Raw genomic sequence first — 24,000 nt, 5'->3', positions numbered from 1 at the left:
CCATCACCTGCCCGTCATGTTTGACTATTTCCACCTGTCCGTTATCTCCGTCTCTATCCACGCCTCCCTGGTGGCACTGCACCAACCGCTGATCAGGTGATCACTAAACCTCCGCCCCACCAGTTCTCAGCCAATCAGCAGTTTAGAGCATTTTACCATTGCTTCAAAAATGATTTTGTATTTATTTTATTTTAATTAAATTTTTCAAATGTATTGTTGTTGTTTTTGTTTTATTGCTTTGATTCAATTAATTTAATTTAATTTAACTGAAAAATAAATAAACTAAATAATACTTGCTTTACACAACTAATGATGAAATTATCAAAATGAAATTAAGTAAAAAATATATATTATTAATAATAATAGTTATTATTAATAATAGTTAATAAATCATATTTTGTTTTAATCTAATATTAATTGATTAAAATAATAAATAACTAGTTTTCAGGTTGCATTCACACTTTATGTAACACAATAAATAAATATGTAAAGTATAAAATTTTAATTACATTTTGATAATTTCATTCATTTTGAATGGTATTTATTTAGTTTTAATTTTTCCAATTAAATATATATATTTTTAATTAAATTAAATAATTCAATTAATTACAAATCAATAATGTGCTTGTTAACATGGTCGCACAAAATGGCCAGCTTTTCTAGTTGAATGTTGAATGCTGTGTATTGTTTGCTGGATCTGTACCTCCTGTTCGTAGGAGGTGTTATTGGCAGGATGTGATGTGTTTTCGCTGCCGTGGATCTGTTCTTTAAAACTGAGCTCTGAACCCTCCTGAAAGCAAAGCTGTCAAATCCAAAGTGTGTTTGTTTGTCAGCTGTCATGTGTAATGGATTTCTGAGAACAGAAGCCTCATTAGTGACAAATATTCTCAAAACTGACTTTAACAAACTAATCAGGCATTTGTGGGTTTTCCATGAGGACCGGCAGGCATTGTTTTCAGACAGATATGCGTATAAATTAATTTGCATGACTGGATAATAAAGAATCTTGTGAGCGGTTTCCACTGAGATCCCTTACATTAATTCCCTTGATCACAGCAGCACACATTGATCACTCCACAGGTTCTTACAGTCTGTCGTTTGTCTTTCTGTAGTTTTGCGCGCAGTGGAAAGGGGGCGTGGCTGGGTAGAGGCTCTCCAGAGAGTGAAGCTCCGCCCACTGCGATGTCAGTGGAGAATCTGATGTTTGGGGCGGGATATTGCAAACCTGTGCCAACAGAGGTAAACACATACATCTAACCTGATCAACTCACTTTTTGCTCACACATATAATTATAATGTGTTTAAATGACAGTACTATTAAATCCAACCCTGCTATCTGACATCTTACCTGACTGCATTGAAACTGGTCGATGGTGCCCTTCAGGGTTTTTAGATAGTTCAAGTCTATTTCAGTAACTGTCAGAAAAAGAAACCGGTTTCAGAGAACGGTTATTGCATTTTGATGAAACTTAAAGGAGAGAGAAAAAAAAACAGTGATGAAATCGAGGCTTCTTTGTTCTGAATGGCATAAGTATAAATACAGGATGCATATTTTCTGTATGCATGAAAACCCAAAGACTATACTAAAATTATTTTTGCTAAAATGCAAAGCACACTGTGAGATGCTTAACCTTCTTATTTCTAATGTAATGGACAACATTATAAGTCGTATTCATTAGACTCTCCCCTAATGAATGAATGAATAAATAAATAAATAACTACTTGTTTTAAAAATGATGAAATATCCCCTATTTTTACAAAAAAAAACTGGATGCTACATGAAATATACAGAGTTTATTTCAACTTTGCATACTAATGGCTGAGTAATGCATTCGGTTTCACCTGTTACTCTATTATATACATTTTTTTTTTTCAAAAATACCAGGCAGTATGCAGTACATATAATGTGCAGTATTTATTCAGAGCACAGTCATGGAATATTTCCAGATAATATCTTCTTCAACTGGCCCTGAATGAAATACAGACACTTAACCAGAGTAATTTCGAGTTAAACAGCATAGATAATTTGACCTTTCTGACCCTTTCTCTCCGAACGGAGAGGTTTTTCTTGCCTGTGGAGATTTCCATTTAGGCAGGAAATCGTAACCAGTTTTCTTGTCTCCGTATGGGTCGTACAATTACACCCCCCTGCAGGGCACTTTATTAAATACAGCGTTCCACTGGAGGGAGGCAGCGTTTGATCATCGTAACGAGACCAGCTTTAATGGCCTCAGACATGAGGAGTAAGCACCTCTCCCTCTCTCTGCCTTCTCAGCACTTACTTTACAACGAAGTGCATACTGTGTGTACGGTATACTGTCCATGTCCAGAAAAGGTAATAAAAACATCTTCAAAGTAGTCCATGTGACATCAGAGGGTCAGTTAGAATTTGTTGAAGCATCGAAAATACATTTTTGTCCAAAAATAGCAAAAACTACGACTTAATTCAGCATTGTCTTCTCTTCCGTGTCTGTTGTGAGCGAGTTCAAAACAAAGCAGTTTAGTGATATCTGGGTCGCAAACGAATCACTCGATGTAACCGGATCTTCTTGAACCAGTTCACCAAATCGAACTGAATCGTTTTAAACCGTTCGTGTCCCCAATACGCATTAATCCACAAATGACTTAAGCTGTTAACTTTTTTAATGTGGCTGACACTCCCTCTGAGTTAAAACAAAGCAATATCCCGGAGTAATTCAGTTTCAATGGAGGGACTGAGAGCTCTCGGACTAAATCTAAAATATCTTTAACTGTGTTCCGGAGATGAACGGAGGTCTTACGGGTTTGGAACGACATGAGGGTGAGTTATTAATGACATAATTTTAATTTTTGGGTGAACTATCCCTTTAAGTAAGTGAATTAAGATTGTTATTCACTTATTCTCACTGTTTACTGCTGAAATTGAATCACTGGGTTGAACAGGATCAAACTCAGATCAAACAAATCATTCAGACTGGTTTTGTGAATCAGATGATTCACTGAAAAGATACAGCTCATAAGAGCAATCGTTCATAAATTGGGCATCACTAGTTCTCTATCAAACTACTGTATAGCTTGTGAAGACTTATATAGCATATACAGACTTGCATGAATTGTTTTTTTTTTTTTTTTTTTTTTACAAAATGTGACCTCAAACAGATGACACTATCCCACTATAGGGGCTTGCACATTTATTCTGCCTTGCACATGCATTCTTACATTAAATTTGGCTCTGTGAACTCATTTTTGTATGTATGTGAGTGTAACATTGACTCTGTGTTTTCCAGCTGTCGCAGGCACTAAAATGCGAGAAATGTCAATAGAAAGCACAGAGCAGATGTTTGTGTGTGTGCGAGAGAGAGACTGAATTCAGTACACATCTGTTTGAGTCAAAAGAACATAACTGAATGTAGATAACAAAACTTCACACATATAATGACAGCATCCAACACTCTCTTTACACTCAACCATACACACATTACATAGTACACACAAGTATGCAGTAAAGACATATTAGAATCCCAGCAGACTCACAATCACCCCTGCATCTGTATTTTATGTGCCTATGCTCCAAACATTTAAAGCATCACCTGTGTTTTCTGTTAACTAGAACACTGTACATTTAAAAAAAAATGTGTTGAGTGTTTTAGATTTAGATTTAGAAGTCCGTTTTCACCAGTGTGAAAAGGTAACAAGGTAATAGACTTTGACATTTATTTTATACGACACTATTTTATAGTGACACTTTATAGACTCGACAGTTCAAGTTTTTTTGTTTGTTCGTATACTTTCATTCCAGCAAGGACACATTAAGTGATCAAAAGTGACAGTTAAAAAAATGGTTTTAATCTTTCAAAAGATTTCCATTTCAAATAAAAAATGCTGTTCTTTTGAACTTTCTGTTCAAAGAAAAAAAAATGCATCATGGAATCCATAAACATTTAAAGTACTACTACCGTTTTTAAAATGGATAATAATAAGAATTGTTTCTTGAACAGCGAATCAGCATATTAGAATGATTTCTGAAGGATCATGTTACACTGAAGACTTAGAGTAATAATGTTAGAAAAAAAAAATATATATATATATACATATATATATATATATATATATATATATATATATATATATATATATATATATGTGTGTGTGTGTGTGTGTGTGTGTGTGTGTCTATATTTTTTACCCAGAAGTGTGAAAATTGCTGAAAATGCTATAAATCAATTGAACACAGAGGGTCTTTCCTCTCCGTAGAGCTGTATATGTGTGCACTTCCTGTCTACAGGACGTCTTTTGTGTTGTTCTCCATAAGCGAGTGCCACGTATGCACACTTCTCCAATTTTACTACTGGGAAACTGACTGTGTTTAAAGTTTTACCCTGCGTTTGATCTTCATCTAATTATTGAGCTTCAGGCTCAGCCAAACATTAAACATACAGCTGCTGCTCATAACAACCAGATCATACAAATATGATTTTCCCTCTCTTCTTGTCATGAGAAACCTGTGCTTTTAGCTCCTAAAGGAGAACTTATGAGAACAGCGGCTATGTGACTAAAGTTGAGGGTCAGTCCACATGGGTAAACCTTTGTTCAGTGTTTAGCTACTTGGTTATGCGTGTGCAGAAATAAGTGTGACATGCAGTAAAATCTGACTTTGACTCGTATGTCCTGTGTGAATGTGTGTTTGTTTGCAGGGTAGTTTTTACGTGCCATCGGAGAACTGTCTGCAGAGAGCTTACACGTGGCACCGGCGCATCTGTAAACTGTTGCTGGCAGCTCACAGAGCTCTGCGCTCTTATTACACGGCACTAATGAAGGAGATCCCTCAACTGCAACACATAGAGATGGGTATAATCACAAACTCTTATGTAACTCATTCACTTCAAATGTATGTGGCTTTCTCGAAGATGGTTCCCTGTCATCATCACTTACTCACCCTCATATCCTTCAAAACCCATAAAGTTTTCTTTCTTCAGTGGGACAAACACACACACACATCAGTAATTGTAAAGCTCCAAAAAGCATCATAAAAGCACTATATCAGCATCATAAATTCATCATAACACTGAGTAGGAGCAGGTGAGACTTTAATATTTAAATAAAAAACGAATAAAATAAGGTAACACTTTATTTTAAAGTGTCCTTGTTACACATTACATGTACTTACTATTATAATAACAATCAATTATGCATAACTACATGCAAGTAACCCTAATATAAACCCTAATATAGTAAGTACCTGTAGTTAATTAATATTACTCAGTACTTAAATGTATATTTACACTGTTTACATTTGTTTTCCTGTATGTCATGTGACCATTAACCAACATCAAAGAACCACGAGCATGCAAATGAGTTGTTCAATTATTGAAATGTTTCATTTAAAGGAAATATTTAAGGTCATATAAAAAAGTCTGGCCATCCCTGCACTATATCATCAGAACCACATACAGTAGATCCCTAAAATCTTAATACAGTGATTACATGGATGGTAATACCAAGGCACTGTACTTAGATATACTTTATACTGTGTGGCACTGAATGATCACCATGTTCATTTGCCATGGTACTTACATTATATCATGGTATTACCATTATATTTTTGTCTGTGACTCTATCTCTTTTCTTACGTTCTCGTTTCCAGAAGACCTCCCCCTTGAAGAAACCTTAAACCAGCTCACCACTGACCTGCAGGTTTGTGAAACACTTGACTTGTTTTCCTGTAAAAACACATAATTAATATAATGATGTAGGTTAAGCACCAAGTATTGCTCTGTGACTAAATAAGATTGAATGTTTTAATTCTCTCTCTCCCTGTAGTTGCAGGGTGGTCATGAGAAGGTAGTAGAACAGATCAGTAAAGATCTGACGCAGCTCTGTGCTCAGCTATCTGCTCTTTGGACACAGTTTTTGGAAGCCATGGTTCCTAATCCTCATATCCGCTCATATCTGGCCCAGGAGCACCACACACTCAGGGTGAGTGTGTTTATTGTTCAATATCATGATTCATTTAGAAATATGCCACATTAGAAGTAAAATACGTTACAAGGGCCTGGAATAATCTGTGCTTCTCATACACAGCCTGAATTTCCCAGCATTCCTTACAACTCAATGTTCTGTTGAGCGATGCATTAGACTTAGAAACCTCATCTCTTTTGATACATACAGTAATTTCACCCTCAGGACAGCTCAGCTTTTAATTACAGAACTCTGAGTTATTATAATGGTGAAAAAGATGAAGAGATGAATCCAGTTTTTATTACTGGAGTGGTTTTATTTCTCTCTTGTTTGGGAGGTTCCTTCATAAAATATTTCTGCTCGCTGTGGCTGATCTTAAAAAAGAAATATAGCATGCAAGATTGTACTGCATTCAAAATGTGCAAAGAAAGAAAGAAAGGAGAAATTAAATGGTTATAATGGAAATAAGAAGTCAGAAGTGTCCCTGATTGAAAAAAACAACAAAATAAATACTCTATTAATAAAAGAATGTGCCATTGTGATGTACTGTACAGCTGTTGTCGTTTGATATAAGTACATACTGAATGTGTGTGTTTGTGCAGGTCAGGAGATTTTCTGAAGCATATCTCTTCACAGAACATCACAAAGAGTCTTCACTCACATTTCAGGAGGAGCTGTGAGTTATACCTAGCTATGCAAATGGAGAAATAACCTCAAATATCTTAATGAAAGCTACTGTAATTTAAAGTAATCATAAACTTTTAAAAAACTGCTGAAACTGCTATGTATCTCTGATGACAGTATAAACAGACACGCACAGGTGGCCACAGAGATGCGCAGCTCGGATTACCTGCTCCGAATGCCTCCACTTCCTGTGGAATGCCTGGACATCGACGGAGACTGGAGCAGCCTGCCAATCATCTTTGAGGACAGATATGTGGACACACCCTGTTTAGGTGACAGCCAACTGAAACCCTGTTAAAACTAGAGCAAATCAATGAATGAACGAAAGAATGAGCATCTGTACAAACAACGGAATGTGCTTAAACAAACAAATCACTGAAAGAAAGAACAAACTTATAAATGAACAAACAAAAGTTTTAGAAACAAGAACTACTGAATCAGTGAAGTGTATATATGTGTGTGAATTCCTGTATAAATCATTGTACGAATTAATGAATGAACAAACAAACTAAATAATGAAAGGCCAAACTAAGGAATGAATGAAAAAAAGAGGATATAAAGTAAACAAACAAACGACTGAAAGAATGAACAAATTTCTGAATGAACAAAATAATAATTAAACAAACAAAAAAATCAGAATTAAGAAACTACTGATTCAGTGAACTGCATTATGAATGAAAAACAAATGAATTGATTTATAACTGAATAAACGAATGAGATCTAAAGAACTAACAGAACTAAAGAATGAACAAATGAACTAAATAAAATAAATAGACAAATAAATGAACAAGTGAAATAATGAGCATATGAACAAAGACAAATGTAATATACTAACAAATCAATTAGAAACAAGTGTAAATGAACAAATTAATGAACCAACAAACTTATGAATGCAAGAACAAGATTGAAAATGTAAATGAGTTAACTTGAAAATGAATGAGTTAACTCAAGATTTTAAAACCGGGGGGGGGGTTAAAAATCTAATTAATCAACAAAAGATACAAAAGATACTTTTAAAGTATCTTTGGTTGCATTTGAAAATATCCTTGAGTTTTTAATAAATTTACTCAACTGATTACTTTTCTCTTTCTCTGTTCCAGACTACAACGTCCATATGCAAAATCAGACTGTCTTAAACTCCCAGCCATGTCCTGAGCCAACAAGGATGGGAGACCAAACCATCAGTCCGGTTGAGGAAAAACAGGACACCAATTCACTAGCAACAACCCCTGAGGAACATCCCTGTGAAGATTACATGGACTTGCCCACATACATGGCCCTGATTGGCCGGCAGGAGGACTCCATCGATGACTATAAAGAGACCAGAGCTCATGCAGAGACTCTGATTGGTCATGTGGGTGAGACCAATATTGATAGAAGCGAATGTATCACGATCTCAGATTCAGGGATTGATTCTGTTGAAAAGGCCACATGCCAATATGAAACTGAGGAAGGATTTGATGTTGAATATAGGTCTGTAGACAGCGATGAAGCAATAGATACAAGTAACCTGAAGAAAACTATTTGCCAAAAAGAAGCAGTTGACTTTGTTGAATCTGATCATGCAGGTTCAAAACAAACAAATATTACTGATTTTAATAGCGTACAGACTTTGCTGCTTGTTCCGACGGATGCTGCAGAACTTCCCGACCTCACCAGCCTTGACAGTTTTGAGTTCCTGCCCACTCATAACCATGACAACCATCTTGAAACACCAGGCAATACTGGGAGTCTTGGCAACGAAGATCCACAGTTGGTATTAGATAACAGATACATTGAATTACCTGCAAATGATTATGGAAGCAGGGATACAACACCAGCTAATCTACTAAACACCAACTCGATGGGAACTGACACTTTAGCCACATCTCCTTTGCGTAACATTCTACAACAGAACCGTCGCTTTTCCGAAACTCCGCCCAAAAGTGTGTTCTTGGGCGGAGCTAAGCTAATGAACCGCTCCTCCTCCGTGATCTCAGACTCTGGTATTGAGAGCGAGCCAAGCTCTGTGGCCTGGACCCTGGAGGGTCGAGGAGTTGTCGCAGGGGGTCGTGACGTCTTGCAGAACTTAGCGCGCCGTCTGCCTGGGCATCAGAGCTCTTTGGAGGGCCTACAGACGGAAAGTCACGGCAGCCTGCCCAGCGCCACACAGGCCTCTTTGACTTCCATAAGCTCCCTGCCATATGAAGAGGAGGAGGAGAGACAGCTCAATACTTTGACCAAATCTGCCTCTGCACCACAGATCAGCAGCCCTGATGACACCGAGGAAGATCGTGAAACACCCAATCAGGAAAAGAGGAATGTTTGCGTGGCCAATCAGCTGAGTCTGAGTGATGAAGCATCCGATGAGATGAAGCAGAATCTTCAAGGTGTTACTAGAGAGGACAGAGATGAAACAACCAATCAGAGATATGTTTGTGTGGCTAATCAGCTAAGGCAGAGTGAGGAAGCAGCCAAAGAGGTGATGCAGAATCTTCAAGGTGTTACTATTGAAGACAGAGAAGAAACAACCAATCAGGAGAAAAGGAATGTTTGTGCAGCCAATCAGTTGAGGCAGAGTGAGGAAGCAGCCAATGAGGTGAAGCAGAATCTTCAAGGCATTACTAGGGAGGACAGAAACAAAACAACCAATCAGGAGCTCAAAAACGATGAGTTGTCCAATCAGGAAACAGTAAATCTTAATTTTGCTAATCCAGAAATGTTACTATACCAGCAATTTGTGACGCAAAATGGTGTTGAAAACGCCACAGTGGAGGAAACGGCTGAAGACTCAGAGGAATGTCAAACAAATGTATTACTTGAAGAGTATTCTGGTCTAATGGATGACAACACAGAGGTTTGTAGATGTGAAAATGAACACTGCGAACACAAGGGGGCGCAAGATTTGAACATGTATCAAAAACACCCCGACGACATCAGTGTCTGTCACATTCATTTGAATGAACTGGAGGAAGTAAGTATGGAGAACCTCCCAGATTCTCCAACCATTGACAAAAGCAGTCACAAAATTTCCGCATATGAGAAAGAACGGTGCGTTGATCTCATTAAGTTACCAGCCAACGAGAGAGAGCACCAGGCATTAGATGGGCAGAGCAGAGCCAGTAAAGTGCCAAGTACAGGTCTGGCATTTGTGAATAAAAAGGTGGTGGAGGTTGTCAACCTGTCAGTGTCATGCGCGCCCACATGTCTGCCTTTCTCGTCCGTATTACGTGATTCGCCATCGGTTAGCGGAATCTCCACACGCCAGGCCACATCCCCAATTACCCATCAACCCCTGGGCTCCTTTGGAATACTTTCCTCAAACTCTTTCCTCGGTGCTGATCAGGAAAACAACGAGAGAATGATTAAGTAAGTTTTTCCGTGATTTCAACCAAGTTTCATGCTCAGAGTTTTAAATTGTTAAAAAACAGACAAGCAAACAAAAAAAGTACTATCTGCCAATGTTTAGCAGTATTAAAACGTTAATTTCAAATTCTGTGTTTCAGTAACAAAATAGCACAGATAGCAAAAAACAATGTCTATTTTAAATGTATATTTACTCACCAGTCATAAGGAGATATCTCTGGTGCAGGATGAATTTTTAGAGTTCACCCTGTTACTATTTAAACTCTATTTGAATGCATTGTTTACTGTATCATCCATGTGCTTCATTGATGTCTTAAAGCTTCTATAAGGCAAAAGAAGCCCTGCTGAGAGAGCTTGTGTTCAGAGGCACTCTCTACAGTGACCTGCCTAACCTCGCCTCCGATCACCCATACTTCCCTCCTGAGGAAGACGACACCGAGTTTGAGGATGGGATACACCTCGTGGTTTGTGTCCATGGACTTGATGGTAAACATTCCAATCTCGAACACATTTAGATCCATAAAAGTGTGTAAGATAAAAATAATAGCTGCATCTTTAGTAAATAGTTTTTTGTGTTTGTTATTACCAGGTAACAGTGCAGATCTGCGGTTGGTCAAGACGTTTATAGAGCTCGGGCTGCCTGGATCTAGACTGGACTTCCTCATGTCGGAACACAACCAGGTAGAACATCCAACCAATCAGCACACTTGTTGCACTGCATTCAGCCAATCAGAACACCCGGGACATTATGACATAATCACAATGACAAGTCATGGGTAAGATATGAAACTACGAAACAGTAAACAGAAACCTTTAATGGTTTTAAAAAAAAAAGCAAACACACAAACCAGTGATTCCTGATTGAATGGAGAGAATACAATTTAATCAAATGTTCTAATATTTCACCACATTTTTCTCTGCTCAGATTGACACTATTTCATTATTTATAAACTTAGTTGAACATGCCAACACAACAACAATCAACTGTCAATATGTGACCAGTTAACAGCATAGCTGTGCACAACCAATCGGAAAGCTACAATGCCTGTCAACAACCAATCACAACTTTCATATGGTTCCTAGTACAAGTTTGATCAGCTTCTTTCTGTTGACATTCCCATCTTATGTCTACAGACGGACACATTTGCAGATTTTGACACCATGACTGACAGACTTCTGGACGAGATAATTCAGCACATCCAGCTGTATAACCTCACCATCCACCGCATCAGGTTTATACACATTACCTTAACATATATTAATCAGTTCTGTACTTTACCTCTTTTAACAGCAGCAAAAACCACCATCATATTGACATTATATCAGTGCAGCCACACTACAGTCAATATAAGCATTGCTTTAGAGCTCAAACTTCAGGTATGCGAACAGTGTGTATACAATCAAATTCCATGCCTTTTGAATCCAGATGGTAAAGTTACAACATCAACCAGCAAGGTCTAACTAGACCATGTGAACCACCATGTTAACACTGATGCTGCATGACTTTCTAAAACCCTGTGATCCCACACACGGGACACAAAAATACATTTTGCAGGCTAGTGCGCCCCCTTGTGGTTGGACAATAGACACATCTGCCACAACCGCTTCAAGAGTAGTTAATCAAGTTATATAAGCCTCATTAGTTTTACATCTGGATATTCATGAACAATTTAACAAATTTATGATCTTCAGCTTGTTACAAAATAGTAAGGTCTGCATTCAAAATATTTGATCCAGATTTCAAGTGTAGCATGAATTATAAAGCTTCACTTTAAAGATCCCACTGATCCCACTAGAACTGCTAATGTTAAACTTATTATTACCACAAGATGGCAGGAGAGTAAAGGAAAGGTAGTGTTTGGCATTCAGAATGAATTAAATCTAAAGATATTTACACAATACATTCGAAAATGTAACAAAGTGTCTTTTAATCCATATAAAGCTTTAAATCGTAATTTTACGCACAGTAATTTATTTTTGAATATAGTTTGCAGTCTTTGTTTCTCTTCGAAGTCTCTAGAGTTTCACGTCTTCTCAAAATCAAATGTTTAAAGGTTTCATAATGATCACGACAGACTTAATTAAAACTGGTCCAAAGAAAATGTAAGAATAACTTGCAATGAAAAGAGACCAAAAGATTCATCGAAATGGATCCTCGTTTTGAACACTTATTTTTGGAAGGTTCAATGTCTGATTTATTTTTATCTCTTTTTCCCAGTTTTATCGGACACTCTTTGGGGAACGTCATCATCCGCTCTGTGCTGACCCGACCCAGATTTCGCTGTTACCTCTGTAAACTCCACACCTTCCTGTCCCTGTCTGGACCCCACCTGGGAACACTGTATAATAACAGCACGCTGGTCAGCACAGGTACAAACACCAGTTCACACCAGACACACACTATTCAAAGGTTTGGAGTCAGTCAGGTTTTATTTTAAGAAATTAATGCTTGTGTTCAGCACGGATTCATTCAGTTGATCAAAAGTGACAGTAAAGACATTTATAATGTTACAAAAGATCAAATAAATGTTCTTTTGAGATTTCAATTCATCAAAGAATCTTGAAATAATCTGATAAGCCAATTTGCAAAAGTATTTCAAGATTCTTTGATGAAAAAGTATTTCAATGATTTCTGAAGGATCATGTGACACTGAAGACTGGAATAATGATGCAAAAAAAAAAATATTTGCATTCCTGGAATATATTACATTTTAAAAATTTTATAATTTATAATTGCTATATTAAATTGTAATAATATTACTGTTTTTACCATATTTTGGCTCAAATAAATGCAGCTCTGGTGAGCACAAGAGACTTCTTTCAAAGAAGTAAAAAAATCTTACTGACCCCAAACATTTGAACAGTAGTGTATATGAAGTTGTTGAGTTGATCAGAGATTCTGTCATCATTTCCCCAACTTCGACTCATTCTACACCCATATGACTTTCTATCCTTGTTTTTCAGGTCTGTGGCTAATGCAAAAACTCAAGAAGTCTGGTTCCCTACTGCAACTTACATTCAGAGACCACACAGACCCGCGACAGACCTTCCTCTACACGCTCAGCAAGAAACCAGGTAGAGATTTGTTGAAAAATAAGCAAGATTAAACACATACACATACACACATACTCATGTTTTCTTTCTCTTTGTCCAGGTCTGCAGTTCTTCAGGAACGTGGTGTTGGTGGCCTCTCCACAGGACAGATACGTACCCTTCCACTCGGCCCGCATTGAGATGTGTCGGACTGCGCTTAAAGACAGAGCCACAGGTGTGTTAACTTCCTGTTCTGTCCCAGGACTAACCAGAGCAATTTATCAAGCACATAGCATCACCGTAACAACCACCTGGAACGCTCTAGAATCAATCGCTTCAACTATTCCTTAGTTTTATTATTTAAAATACAAATAAACCTGAGATTTTTTCTGCACGTGTATTCCGTTAGCAGCATTTTCCAATAGCTGTGCCAGCAGTGTGAATGAAATGAAATGAAAGGAAACTGTGATAGGAACTTAAAAAGAGAGCGAGGGGGAAGAGAGCATTCTTCATTTTATGAGACTGTCACTTCTGAGAGTGGCATGCGGCTCTTTGACAGGTATTTTTCTCTCGGTTTGAGAGACATTAGATAATTCACCCTCTCTGTGAGTGTCAGAGTGACAGACAGAGCTAAGGATACATACTCTGAGCAGTCACACACACACACACATAGACTATGATCACATAGAACAATGATGAATGCCTTGAAATAGAGACTTTGTTGAGTATGCTGACTGTCGGTGTCAATGCACAGCAAGCTGCAGGTGGCAAAAAATGGCAAAAGCTTTCTAAAGATAGCAAGTTCCAATCAAATTGGTAAGTTTTCCAAGAATCTGCAAGCACAGGTTTTTATCAATCCGCTTGGAGATGAAGTCATATTTATAAGTTCCCATGCTCTTCTGGGAAAGAACGTCTTGGTTACGTATGTAACCCTCGTTCCCTGAAGAAGGGAATGGAGACGTTACGAGTGGGATCTCGCCCGAGAGCCCAATCACCTTCGAGTGGTACAAAACGAGCCAATGGAGCTCCGCCCCGCAGAGCGGGTATATAAGGAGCAACGTAAGCAACTCGCATTCAAGTCTTCGCTGAGGAGCCGAGCCAGTGACCCGGCCGTTCAGCGGAACAGCAATGTGTCTCCATTCCCTCCTTCAGGGAACAAGGGTTACATACGTAACCAAGACATTCCCTTTCAGTCGGTCACGTTCGACGTTAGAAATGGGGTCCCTTACAAAATGCCACATGGCTGTCTTCCAGTGACCTGTGTGAGTGATAGCACCCTGTCGTGAGGCCAGCACGAGTGAGGGCCCATAACTTACACAGAATACACTGGGTGGCATATTACAGCTGGACGTATGTTAGCAGGCTGCCTGCCCATGGGAGGACTTACAGAAGGCAGGTATCCACCCAGGTGGTGATACATAAGAACTCTGAGGTACCCAGCCCGCAGGGTGGAAGTTTCAATGACAGAGCTGGCAAGGGGCTTGCCAAGGGAAAGACACATGCTGCGGAGAGACTTACTGTGGACATACACACGTGGGATTGCCCAGAAAGGGTAATCACAACACATGGAGGCACCTAGTCCCACACAGGGCTGACCAAAGGGCATGTACACAAGTGTTGGACATTAACGGTGCTGGAGGAACCCAGGGTTCTGACTGAGGAACTCACCTGAGGGGAATAGCGCACGCATCCAGTCCGCGGAGTGGAATGGCGCAGCAAGCGGATGGGAGGGAGGACACAGGCTCTACACGGAGATTATAAAATCTCGCGAATGTGTTAGGTGTCGCCCAGCCCGCAGCTCTACAGATGTCTGTTAGCGAGGCGCCAGCCCAGGAGGAAGCTACACTCCTAGTTGAGTGAGCTCTCACCCCTAGGGGGCATGGCAGGTCTTGAGCCTGATAAGCCAGGACAATAGCATCTACTATCCAGTGGGATAACCTCTGCTTGGAGACAGCCTTTCCCTTCTGCTGGCCTCCGTAACAGACAAAGAGCTGGTCTGAGGTCCTAAGGCACTGAGTTCTGTCCACGTAGGTGCGGAGCGCACGTACTGGACATAGCAGTGCCAGGGCTGGGTCTGCCTCCTCCAGGGGCAGCGCTTGCAAGTTCACCACCTGATCCCTAAAAGGAGTGGTGGGAACTTTGGGCACGTACCCAGGCCGGGGTCTCAAGATAACGTGAGAGTTAGCCGGCCCGAATTCCAGGCACGCTTCGTCAACTGAAAATGCCTGCAGGTCCCCGACCCTCTTCACCGAAGCCAAAGCCGCCAGGAGCGCAGTTTTCAAACATAAAACTTTAGCTCAACTGAGAGCAAGGGTTCGAAGGGAGCCCTCTGCAGTGCTGATAGAACCACTGCGAGGTCCCAGGAGGGGACTTGCTGAGGGCCAGGCGGATTGAGCCTCCTTGCTCCTCTCAGGAACCTGATGATCAGATCGTGCCTCCCCAGAGACTTACCTTCAACAGGGTCATGGTGAGCCGAAATGGCGGCCCCATAGACCTTGAGGGTGGAAGGAGACAGGCTTCGTTCCAACCCCTCCTGAAGAAAGGAAAGCACTGACCCAATCGGACATTTCCAGGGGTCCTCACGCCGTGAAGAACACCAAGTGACGAAGAGGTTCCACTTCAAAGCATAGGCCTGTCTGTTGGACATGGCTCTAGCTGAAGTGATGGTACCCATCCAGGACCCACACATGTAGGTTCCACAGATCGGGACGTGGGTGCCAGAGGGTGCCCCGTCTCTGAGAAAGAAGGCCGTTCCTCAGAGGAATTGGCCAGGAAGTGGCTGTCGCGAGGAGTACAAGTTCGGGGAACCAGGTCCGGCTGGGCCAAAAAGGCGCAACCATGAGGACCTGCTCCTCGTCCTCCCTGATCTTGCAAAACGTCTGTGCAAGAAGGCTCACTGGGGGAAACGCATACTTGCGCAGGCCCAGCGGCCAGCTGTGTGCCAGGGATTCCGTGCCGAGAGTGCCCTCGGTCAGGGAGAAAAACAACTGGCAGTGACAGCTCGTCGGCTGCACGAATGAGCCTGCCCGGAATGTGAATGGCACGAAGCGACCTCAGATGCTTGTGACTCCACAAGGAGATGGCGAGCGAGTTGCGACATGCGGCGGGAGCGTACACCACCCTGACGGTTGATGTACGCTACGGTCGCAGTGTTGTCCGTACGGACCAGAACGTGCTTGTCCTTCAGCAGGGCCCTGAAGCGGTGCAGAGCAAGCCATACTGCTAGCAACTCGAGGCAATTGACATGCCACTAAGGTAGGGATCCTGTCCAGGAGCCCGACGCAGCATGCCCATTGCACATGGCACCCCAGCCCGTGGCAGAGGCATCTGTTGACACAACAACATGTCTGGACACCGGTTCTAGGGGCACGCCGGCCCGTAGAAACGAAGGGTCCAACCACGGGGTGAAGTATCGGCGGCAGGCCGGAGTGATTGTCACTCGGAGCGTGCCCTGTTGCCATGCCCATCTCGGGACTCGGTTGTGAAGCCAGTGCTGAAGCGGTCTCATATGGAGTACCCCGAGCGGTATGACCGCCGCCGCGGACGCCATATTCCCCAGGAGCCTCTGAAACAGTTTCAGTGGAACCGCTCTCTTGCCCTCGATTTGTCTCAGGCAATTCAGCAGTGACTGCGCGCACTCGGTCGTACGCCGCGCGAACATGGCGACCGAGTCTATTTCCATACCGAGAAAAGAGATCCTCTGCACAGGGGAGAGCTTGCTCTTTTCCCAGTTGACCTGAAGACCCAGTCGGGCAAGGTGTCTGAGCACCAGATCCCTGTGCTCGCACAACCGCTCTCGAGAGTGAGCTAGGATCAGCCAGTCGTCGAGGTAGTTGAGGATACGGACACCAGTAATGCACAGGTTGATCCAAAATGAGCGAGTGCCTGCGGTCGCCCGCGGTTACCCACGGTTACCCGCGGTTACGAGTCATCCAAAAATATTTTAATGATATTCGGGTCGCGGTCGGTCGGGTCCTTTGAAATAAAAATGCCAATTAAACCTTTGTCATTTATATAGTACTAGACACATTTTTTAAATACATAGGCCTACACTTTATTGGCTGAATAACTGGCATGAAGATGACGCACGAGCTCAGTCTGCAGGTAGAGATGGAGGCGGCAAAGAAGACTGCGGGAGCAACTGCGCTGTTTTTGGTAAAACATGATTTTGATGACTTCATTAAGTTTTGTTTTATAGAAAACTCTTTTTAAAAGATTTTCATTTTGTATAAATTGTATCTAAATTGCGATCAAAGTTTTATCAGTCAGTTACCTGTATTTAATAAATAAGAAGCAAATATATAGCCTAGCAGACAATGTAATAAGGCGCCGGCAGGATCACTTGCATTGCATGTGAACTAAACTCAGCGTGTGCCTCACAGATTTGCGAAATATAGGCTATATATTACAGAAAGCTTGAAATGTCTTCTTTTAAATGAAAATGTTCAAACCAAAATAAATGGGCTAGCCTACTCTCTGATGATGTAATCCATATGAAATGTGCATTTCTCTCTGGCTTTCATGGCGAGTCTGCATTGTCAACTTCATCTTTGCAGTGACACAGAAAACACCAGTTTATTACTAAACAACAAAATGACTCCTTGTATATTTTCGAACCAGCGCAGGCCATTCTGGGTTGAGCGAGACCCCACGGAATGAGCGAGCGGATCGGGATATTCAGAAATGCTCTCTCCGCTCACGAGCTCTGATCGGAACAAACCCGAGCCTCAATGTCTGCTGACCTTGCAGAAACATACAAATAGACATAGTCAGACTAGACTATTTTAGTACAAATTATGAGCTTACTGACGATTTTTTATAATTCTTGACAAAATCATAATATAATATATATATATTTTTTTTTTGCCTAGTTAGTTTTGCCTACGTTCCTATGGCCCAATGACGCTACGATGAGCATTTACTGCTTTTAAGAAATTCGGGTCAGCAAGCGGGTCGGGTACAATATTTTTTTTTTTCTTTTTTTTTTTGCGGTCCGAGTTGCGGTTGGGTTAGTTGAAAACGTCGGTCGGGTGCGGCTTATTAATACATTGACCCGCGCATCACTGGCGGACACCTTGTTCCCTGAGAGGAGCCAGGGCTCCCTCTGCGACCTTCGTAAAGACGCGGGGAGACAGGGCCAACCCGAATTGGAGAACCTTGTACTGATATGCCTGCCCCTCGAAAGCAAACCGAGGAAGAATGGAGACATGAAAGTACGCGTCCTTCAGGTCGATCGCTGCAAACCAATCCATAGGACGAATGCATTCGAAAATGCGCTTGGGCGTTAGCATCTTGAACAGGAGTCTGTGCAGAACTCGGTTCAAGTCACGCAAGTCCAGGATTGGCCGTAAATGGTAAATGGACTGCATTTATATAGCGCTTTCAACAGACCACATGGCCATCCAAAGCGCTTTACAATTTTGCCTCACATTCACCCATTCACACTCACATTCACACACCGACTGCGGTGTCTGCCATTCAAGGCGCCATCCAGCTCGTCGGGAGCAGCTGGGGTTAGGTGTCTTGCTCAAGGACACCTCGACACTTGGTCAGGTGGAGCCGGGAATTGAACCACCAACCTTCCGGTTTGTAGACAACCTACATGAACCACTGAGCCAACACTGAGTAACCCACCTGTCTTCTTGGGTACTATGAAGTAAGGGCTGTAAAAGCCGGACTTTATGTCGGCTGGAGGGACCGGCTCTATCACGCCCTTTGCGAGCAGGGTCGCGACCTCCGCGCACATGACAGGGGCATCTTTGCCCACCATTGTAGCATGGACACCCCGAAACCTGGGGGGACGCCGGGTGAACTGAATCGCGTAGCCGAGCCTGAGAGTCCGGATGAGCCAGCGGGAAGGCCTGGGGAGCTCTAGCCAGGCTCCCAGGAACTGAACCAGCGGGGTCAAGGGGACTACAGGCGTACCCACAGTGGGGCAGCGTGGTGGAGCAGACAGCCCCGGCATGGGAGGCATAGCGTCCCTTAGCGGGGGCAGAGTGCGGACACTCGTCTGACTCCAAGCAGCAAAGAGGGCATGAGAAGGTGAAGCGTTCTTGAGCCGGCTTTGCATGGAAACTGGCAAGGGGAGAGGAGAACGAGAGCGGCGAGGAAGCACGTCACCAACTGTTGTTCGTGGCCTCTTGGGACCCGGAGGTAGAGGAAACAGCTCTTTTAGTGAAGGTTTGGGTACCACCGGCCGCAGGGCCAGTGGCAGAACAAAAAGAAAACGAGAACAAAGGATGGGGGAAGGAGTGGTCCTGCTACCATCTCCTGATGAGCTGACATCTCCAACTCCGGGTCGCCCTTCTCAGGAACGCCACTTGGCCTGGCGTTTCGCAGGCTTAGGGGAAGAGACGGGTTGTGCCGCCCTTCTGCGGCCATCTCCTCGCTGCGGCTGGGGTGAAGGCTGCTGCTTTGGCTGAGCGGGAGTGGAGGAGGTTGCAGGGGGGCGCCCTCGGTGACGAGCAGGCTGAGGCAGCTGCACCGGCGGCGGGGTGGAGGCAGCAGTGGGATGTGTCTGATGGCCTCAGACTGCTTCTGGGCGGCAGAGAACTGCTGGGCAAAGCTCTCTACCGTATCACCAAAGAGGCCATCTTGGGAGACCGGGGAGTTGAGGAGCTGAGCCCGAGCAGACTCCCTCATGTCTGCCAGGTTCAGCCATAGGTGGCGCTCCTGGACCACCAAAGTGGACATCACCTGACCCAAGGAGCGCGCAGTGACCTTCGTCGCCCGGAGAGCGAGGTCGGTAGCAGTGCGCACCTCTTGCAAAACCCCTGGGTCAGCACTGCCCTCGTGCAGCTGCCGGAGCAAATCCCACAGACCAAGAGATCCCATTCATAACGTTGAACGTGACCGACTGAAAGGGAACTAGACTTGCAGGGTTTGCAAGGTTTATGCAGCAAATCTTTGAAAGATATGCAAGACCTTGCATGCTGTTGATTAGTTTAAAAAACAGGCAAAAATCTACAGTGCATTTACAATGCAAGTCTCAGGGGCAAGGCTTGTGCCAGGATAAAGGTTACATAAAGTTTACAAAATATAGACATACTAATTCACTTATTGACCTAGTCTGTGGTAAACTAATCCAATCTATGTTTTTGAAAGGATTCTTAAAAAAATTACAATACAAATAAAAGACTGTTTTAGTAAATGCACCAAGGATGCATTTATTTGATAAAGAATTCAAAAACAGTGATATTGTTAAACAATATTACAATGTCATTAAGGAAACAAATGTTTTCTATTTTAATATGTTATAAAATGTAATTTATTTCTGTGGTATCAAATCAGAATTTTTAGTGCCACATGATCCTTCAGAAATCATTATAATATGCTTGTTGGGGAACAAAAAACATTTTTTTTCTTTTGTCAGTGTTATAAGTTATTTTAATATTAGATTTTTGTAATCGATATTTTCAAGATAAAATATAATTTCATTTTAACATTGAAACTTTTTTATATTAATTTTGTTTTATGTTATAACCAAAAATAAAAAAAATATCCCCCCCATTTTTTACTATTTTACTATTTAAGTAAAATAAGCTAAGTTACTATTTATTCATTCATTTATAATATGTATGCCTACTTTTTTTTTTCTCTTTGAAAAAAAGAAAAGAAAAAAGCATCAGCAAAATATCTATAATATATTTGCTTTTTAACAGGTCCAGTATATACAGAGATGATCAATAACTTACTCCAGCCATTGCTGAGTGCTCCAAATTGTCGTTTGATCAGACAGAACGTGTTCCACGCTTTACCCAACACGGCCAACACTCTGATCGGACGTGCGGCTCACATCGCGGTGCTCGACTCTGAACTCTTCCTGGAGAAGTTTCTTCTGGTGGCCGGGCTCAACTACTTCAAATAGACATCATGCCTTGAGTTGTGTGGGAGAGCGAATCAGATTACACGTAACGTCAGCCAATCGCATTTCATTTCAGAATCATAATGAGCTCTGGAATTTTTTTCAATAAGTTCAGTCTTTGGATGCAAAGAATAAAACAGAAATTGAACATTCAGACAATGACTCTGAACAAATATATGTAAAATCTGTACAGAAAGAACATTGTATACCAAGCAAATAGAAGAAACTAACAGCTGGAGGCCTACACAATCCTTAAAGCTTTATGGTGTAGTAACTTAACATCGCATAGTCCAAGCTGGAAAATTAATCCTTTGAATGTAAATTCAGTGTGTAGCTTACGTTGTAACAACAGCCTTGGTTCTTCATTCCCTCCAGTCACCGAACGTACAGTGCCGTGAAAAGATTTTTGCCCATTTCTTGTTTTCTTTTGTTTGTTTTTGCATATTTGTCACACTTAAAATATTCAGATCAAAATAATTTTTATATTACACAAAGATAAAAGTAAATAAAAAAATGCAGTTTTTAAACGATCATTTCATTTAAGGAAAACAAACAAAAAAAGCTTTTTTAAACCTACCTGGCGAAAAATGAATTGTGATTAACCACATTATTTTAGAAAACAGAGTTTCACTAGCCACAGGTCTGATTACTGCCAGACCTTTTGAATCAAAAAATCGCTTCAATTAAATTAAATTAAATTAAAGCATTTAGCAGACGCCTTTATCCAGAGCGATTTACAGTGCATTCAGGATAACATTTTTTACCTAATATGTGTTCCCTGGGAATCGAACCCACAACCTTTTGCGCTGCTAATGCAATGCTCTACCACTAAGTCACAGGAACAAAACAAATAAAAGCTGTCTGACAAAGTAAGACATGCTTAAATAGCAAAACATCATGCTGTGATCTAAAGAAATTCAAGAACAGATGAGAAATAAAATCATTGACATGTATCAGTCTGGAAAGGGTTATAAAGCCATTTCTAAAGCTTTGGGACTCCAGCGAACCAAGATCAGATTCATTATCCACAAATGGAGAAAACTTGGAAGAGTGATGAACCTTCCCAGGAGTGGCCAGCCTACCAAAATTACTCCAAAATTACTCCAAGAACGCAATGATGACTCATCCAGGAGGTCTTTAAAGAACCCAGAACAAGATCTAAAGAACCGCAGGCCTCAGTTAAGGTCAGTGTTCATGATTCAACAATAAGAAAGAAACCGGGCAAAAATGGCATTCATGGGAGAATTCCAAGGCAAAGCCCATTTTTAACCCAAAAAGAACACAAAGGCTGGTCTCACATTTGTCAAAAAAAATATCTTGATTACCCCAAGACTTTTGGGCAAATATTCTGTGGATTGATGAGACAAAAGTTGAACTTTCTGGAAGGTGTGTGTCCCATTACGTCTGGCATAAAACCAACACAGCATTTCATAAAAAGAACATCCTACCAACAGTCAAACATGGTGGTGGAAGTGTGATGGTCTGGGGCTGCTTTGCAGCTTCAGGATCTGGACGACTTGCCATAATTGATGGAACAATGAATTCTGCACTTCTATCAGAAAATCCTGAAGGAGAATGTCCGGCCGTCAGTTTGTGACCTCAAGCTCAAGCACACTTGGGTTATGCAGCAGGACAATGATCCCAAACACACCAGCAAGTTCACCTCTGAATGGCTCAAGAAAAACAAAATTAAGGTTTTGGGGGTGGCAATAAATCCAATTGAGATGCGGTGGCAATACCTTAAACAGTCCATTTATGCTCAAAAACCCTCCAGTGTGGCTGAATTAAAAAAAAAAAAATCTGCAAAGAAGTGTGGACCAAAACTCCTCTACAGTAATGTGAAAGACTCATCGCCAGTTATCGCAAACGCTTGATTTCAGTTGTTGCTGCAAAGGTTGGCACAACCAGTTATTAGAATTAGGAGGAAATTATTTTTTTACGTAGTGCCAGGCAGATTTGGGCAACTTTTTTTCCCCTTAATAAATGAAATCATTATTTCTAATCTGAATCATTCAAGTGTGAGAAATATGCAAAAAAAAAAAAAAAAAAAAAAAGGCAGGGGGCAAAAACTTTTTCACAGCACTGTATATTTGCTGCACCCTTTGTAACTTGAAGAGGTCAATATCACTGGACTTTATACTTGAAGAGTAAACTGGGTCACTGGTGTTTGAGTTTCGCGTTACGAAAACACCTCAGTGTTGTCATGTTTCTTTTTTATGGAGTCATTCTTTTATAGTATGTGTGTTTTGTCTGTGTTATGTTGTGAAGTTAGTCTCACTGTGAAATAAGCCAGCTCCATTGTGTTTTCTATATTGTGATTCAATACATTCTGTCTGTTTCCCCTGTAAATGTGTTCATTAGGTGCGCAGAGATCATGTTTTGAATGTGTTTACCATTCCAGCCTTAACTATCACAAAGTGAGAATTTCTGAACATCTCCGATTCTACCGCTTCAATGCTACTTATATTCATTTTAAATGGTTAGTTCACTAATATGAACATTCTGTCATCATTTACTCACCCTTCATGTCATTCCAAACCTGTGTTCTTCTTTCTTCCATGGTACAGAAAAGGAGTTTAATGTCCAAAAATGACAATATAGCCGTATAGAAACATGACAAAAGCAGTCATTATAAGCTGATTTTAAAATGATACATTAATGTCAGACATTGTCAAATTAATTTGCTGCAGTTCAATTGTTTAATGGCTGGCATTCAAGATGACTACATATTCTGGATTGGATGGGCTCAAATAAATGGGACAGAGGTTTTGGCATCGAATTTACTAGAAAATGTATTTCCTTGCATTGATCTTTTGTAAAATATTCTTCCAAAATAAACAGAACACTATCATGCTTTACTTAGTGTTTGCAGGGCAGTATTGGGCAATCCTTGAAATGCAACTGGTCTTCTTTCTTGCATACTTTTTAAATGAATCCGAATGTCTATAGTCGTTACACTCCAAAAAGAGCACATCATTTGATTTTGTGCACAAATATGTTTGTAAGACATTTAAGGAATTAATTGTACATTAAGGCGAAATCAAAAAACCTACTGAAACTACTGTTCAAAACTTTGGGATTGGTAAGATTTTTTTTCCTGAATATTTGAAAGAATACTTTTATGCTCACTAGGGCTG

General features: G+C 41.1%; 1 protein-coding gene and 1 long non-coding RNA gene across 4 annotated transcripts; one reads left to right on the top strand and one right to left on the bottom strand.

Moving 5' to 3' along the window:
* Window positions 1-6: 6 nt before the first annotated feature.
* On the top strand, window positions 7-21,445 carry LOC132145080 (protein FAM135B-like). Of its 3 annotated transcripts, XM_059555796.1 has the most exons (15): window positions 7-96; window positions 1,113-1,239; window positions 4,674-4,827; window positions 5,624-5,673; window positions 5,800-5,955; window positions 6,540-6,613; window positions 6,739-6,893; window positions 7,722-9,969; window positions 10,286-10,452; window positions 10,556-10,647; window positions 11,101-11,198; window positions 12,185-12,336; window positions 12,931-13,041; window positions 13,121-13,234; window positions 20,661-21,318. In XM_059555796.1, exons 1-15 carry the CDS (start codon window positions 17-19, stop codon window positions 20,864-20,866), a joined length of 3,984 nt encoding a protein of 1,327 aa, XP_059411779.1. In that variant the 5' UTR covers window positions 7-16; the 3' UTR covers window positions 20,867-21,318. The 3 variants fall into 3 exon arrangements, 1 of the variants encoding a protein (XP_059411779.1); XR_009434432.1 differs by lacking the exons at window positions 7-96; window positions 1,113-1,239; window positions 4,674-4,827 and adding an exon at window positions 21,359-21,445 and having other exon boundaries at window positions 5,521-5,673; window positions 20,661-21,310; XR_009434433.1 differs by lacking the exons at window positions 7-96; window positions 1,113-1,239; window positions 4,674-4,827; window positions 5,624-5,673; window positions 5,800-5,955 and adding an exon at window positions 21,359-21,445 and having other exon boundaries at window positions 6,440-6,613; window positions 20,661-21,310.
* On the bottom strand, window positions 13,101-23,592 carry LOC132145085 (uncharacterized). The gene is made up of 3 exons (XR_009434435.1): window positions 23,384-23,592; window positions 20,694-20,875; window positions 13,101-13,215 (listed from the first exon to the last, which is right to left on the bottom strand). It is a non-coding gene; the product is annotated as an uncharacterized LOC132145085 (long non-coding RNA).
* Window positions 23,593-24,000: the final 408 nt, after the last annotated feature.

The sequence above is a fragment of the Carassius carassius genome, chromosome 8 (assembly GCF_963082965.1).
Source record: "Carassius carassius chromosome 8, fCarCar2.1, whole genome shotgun sequence".
NCBI classification, from domain to species: domain Eukaryota; kingdom Metazoa; phylum Chordata; class Actinopteri; order Cypriniformes; family Cyprinidae; genus Carassius; species Carassius carassius.
Note: the sequence above shows the minus strand (reverse complement) of the source record. Positions and strands in the feature narration are given on the sequence as shown.